Raw genomic sequence first — 3676 nt, forward strand, 5'->3', positions numbered from 1 at the left:
ATAGTCAACAGAGCATTAATTTATGATCCCTAGCCAGCTTGGGTGGAATTGAACTCATATATCAGGGGTCAACATGTCACGGTAGTCGAAGAGATTAGACCAAGGCGCAGCGGGTTGCGTGCTCATCATTACTTTATTTGAACGTGAACACGAAGAAAACAAAGAAGCGACAGTATGACAGTTTCGCAGGCTAAACTAACAGCAATGGAAAAAAAGAACTACCCACAAAGGGACAGGTGAAAAACAAGCTCCTTAATAAGTATGACTCTCAATCAGAAACAACGATGTACAGCTGTTCCTGATTGAGAGCCACACCAGGCAAACAAAGAAATACACAACATAGACAACCTAGAATACAAAACAAGAACATAAACCAAAAACCCCGGAACACACAAAAAATATGTTTTCCTGTTAAAGGTGAAAGGCAAAGGTACATAAACAATCCATGTTTCAATTGTCTCAAGGCTTAAAAATCCTCCTTTAACCTGTCTCCTCCCCTTCATCTACACTGATTGAAGTGGATTTAACAGGTGATATCAATGAAGGATCATAGCTTCACTTGAATTCACCTGGTCAGTCTATGTCATGGAAAGAGCATGATTTGTACACTCAGTTTATGTCAACAATCCTTTCTCTAACGGACCATTCTATGGATTATATTTAGTGAAAATCCCCAAAAGTTCTGTATTTATTTGGTTCTAGTTTCATGAGGAATCACCCCGTGCTTTGTCCACACAGGCCCAGCAGTAGAGATACCAGTGTTTACTCTGTTTGGTGAGGGGAGGAGCATGGCGAAAGCCCAGAAGTTCTGCAGGGAGTACTATGAGGAACTGGCCACCATCTTCAATGCTGAGGACCAGATAGCAGCTCTGAGAGCAGTGTCAGCACACAGCCTCACTGACGCTGTCTGGGTCCACCGCCAGTACCACGCCTTCTGGCCCAAACTGGGCTATTGGAATCCACCAAATGCAAAGTGTGTTGTTCATGGACAAAGAGCAAAAGTATGGGGTTTGAGAGATTGCACAAATCCATGTCAATTTGTGTGCCAGAAAAGTAAGTTGATTTTTGCATCCATTCTCTCCCTTGTCTGATATTTGTAAAATATGACTTCAAAGTAATGAAAAGACTTTACTTGAATAGGGTTATTCATTCAGAACATCTTGCCATAGTACATTTCAAATAATGTCACCTTCATGAGGTACAGTATCCTTTGACAACCGTTTAGGTACATTTATTTAACATCAATGTCTGTGTCTTTCAGACATTTTTAGGACAATTGTGGTTCTTCTGTTCTTAGGCACACATTCAAACAATTCCTCAGAGCTTAAATATTACATGGGTCAAGGTTTATTGACGTGGGAGGGGGCACAGATGGCTTGCCGAGCCGATGGAGATGACTTAGCGAGAATCCTCACCCAAGAGGATTACACAGCATTCCAAAGCATAACAAAGACACAGTGGTATGATATGTGGATCGGACTCTACTGGAACACCTCTACCAGAATGTGGCAGTGGTCCAATGGGGACTCCTTTCCATACTGTGTGTCTGAACCTCAACTGGGTGCTAGTAACTGTTGCTCCCTGACCCGTAAGGGCCATGGACAGACTGAACACGCCTCCCTGGACAAGATAGACTGCACTCTGAAGAGACCGTTCCTTTGCACTGGAAGTAAGACTGCCATCTTTTATTGAACAGATAGAGAGAGCAAAATACAGGCAGAGGTTGAGTCAAAGGGCACTAGACTGGATTCAAACCTTTTCTGACACCATAGACATGTGTTCCAGAGGCTGTGGCATTACCACTAGACCAGACAGGCCACAAGACTGCCATCTCATTGGGGATATTGGGGGATGTAATACAGTGACACGGATGCCATTTTTGCCCCAATAGGGTCCCACTGCAGCAAACACTGTCACATGGGACATTGAGATGCTACATGTAGCCTATTCCGGCCAACTCTCTCTCCCCACTCTCACTAGGAACAAATGCAAACGTGTGTTCATGTGGTTTCTATTATGAGATAATCATTCCATATGGGTAAACATAGAATACAGAGACTTGATACTACACAGTTACAAAGTAATTTACTGTCTTTAAAGACAGTGGAAGAAAAGTTCATTATTTATTGTAAATAAGCTGAATCTCATTTGAGTGGCTGTCTCATCTTACCATTCCTATGTCCCCCTAGAAAAGAGAATGAAGCAGACCATTGTAAGGATGTCTCTGAAATCTAACTCAGGAGCTGACCTCAATGACCCAGTGGTAAAGGAACAGATGTTGGAGCAGGTACAGTAGTCCTACATCTCCCACATCAGAAATCAATGTCATGCTCACTCATTTCACTCTTCTCATGATTCGGAATAGAAACTTGACATCACATAGTATTACATTTAGGATGCTCAATTAAAATGGGTGTTGCTGGCTTTATCTAGTGCGATCATATCTCATAGATCAGAAATCAGCTGGCCAAGAACGGGAACTTCATCCTAGACCTATCCTGGAGAGAACTGCCTAATGGAGATGTTTTTCGCAAGACAGTTGAACTTGAAAGCCCTGAAGAAGGTAAACACTTTTTTGTGTCGGTTATGAAAACGACCCTCCTTAAGATTGGTATGTTGTTCAGAGTCCCTTGTACAATGTGTTGTTAGGTTTTGCATCCCATTGACAGTATGAAAATTAAGCAAGGTGTTCATGAACTCATTCCAGTGAGAGTCTTTGTAGTGTTGTGTTTGTTTTCTTAGGTCACTGTGGGTCTGGATGAAGAGGACCAGCCATGATGCTGTAGCAGGAAATGGATGGAAGGTCCAAGAAAACTAAAATAGTCAAGCTCTCTGTAAATAACCCTTGTACCTAATAATATATTACCGTATATAAATAACATTATCTTAGTTCACGGACAATGTTTTTTCTTTAATGATTGATAGCTTTATGCTTTTGAATGAGAAATAGGATGTCAAGTTATGTTAGGCTAGTTTTAAACTCTACAATGTTTTACTATTGTAACATCAAATTATAATCTAAGATTTTTGTTGGTGTATGAATGTAATGTAATAATAATGTTTGTTGTACATAAGGGCAATTTGATTCATGAAGAGAAGAGGAGTAAAACGGACATTTGTGTTTGTTCAAGTTTGTAGTTTAAACATGCATAGTAACACGTTTTAGTGAGGGATTTTCATAGTGTATAATTCTTCATAATGATGTTACAAACTCACTTATGGATGTAACTGTTGACATTCTTAAATAAAATATGTTTGATTAGTGACATCAGTATTACCATTATTTTCACCCTCCAGCAAGAATGGTGAGATAGGGGCACAAATCACAACAATGTAGAATTACGTGCCCACTTCCAGGTGGCATGGTTCAGAGAACTGCAAAGATGAAAACAGAGAGAATGTTGTAGGTGTGACAGAATGACAATATCCATGTTATGAATTTAAGCAACATTTGTATATCAGAATTTTCCCTGGTGTCATGGTTTGTTGACTGTGTCATCTATTACAGTCACAAACACAAGCTCATGGATATCAGGGGAGGGGTGTGGGGTTCTTTCCCTTATTCATGTGGTTGATGGCTGTTATACATAAATCAACTTGATAAACCAAACACCACAGATCAGTTAGTGAAGGTTCAAAGATTAAACAACCTACATTTAATTTATCATGTTATATA

The 3676-nt window shown here is 40.2% G+C and overlaps 1 protein-coding gene across 1 annotated transcript; it reads left to right on the forward strand.

Annotated features, from left to right (window-relative positions):
- The first annotated feature begins 564 nt into the window (after positions 1 to 564).
- LOC123728099 (uncharacterized) lies at positions 565 to 3234 on the forward strand. The gene is made up of 5 exons (XM_045698685.1): positions 565 to 1053; positions 1298 to 1669; positions 2190 to 2287; positions 2452 to 2563; positions 2743 to 3234. Exons 1-5 carry the CDS (start codon positions 789 to 791, stop codon positions 2760 to 2762), a joined length of 867 nt encoding a protein of 288 aa, XP_045554641.1. The 5' UTR covers positions 565 to 788; the 3' UTR covers positions 2763 to 3234.
- Positions 3235 to 3676: the final 442 nt, after the last annotated feature.

The sequence above is a fragment of the Salmo salar genome, chromosome ssa17 (genome assembly GCF_905237065.1).
Source record: "Salmo salar chromosome ssa17, Ssal_v3.1, whole genome shotgun sequence".
Classification (NCBI taxonomy): domain Eukaryota; kingdom Metazoa; phylum Chordata; class Actinopteri; order Salmoniformes; family Salmonidae; genus Salmo; species Salmo salar.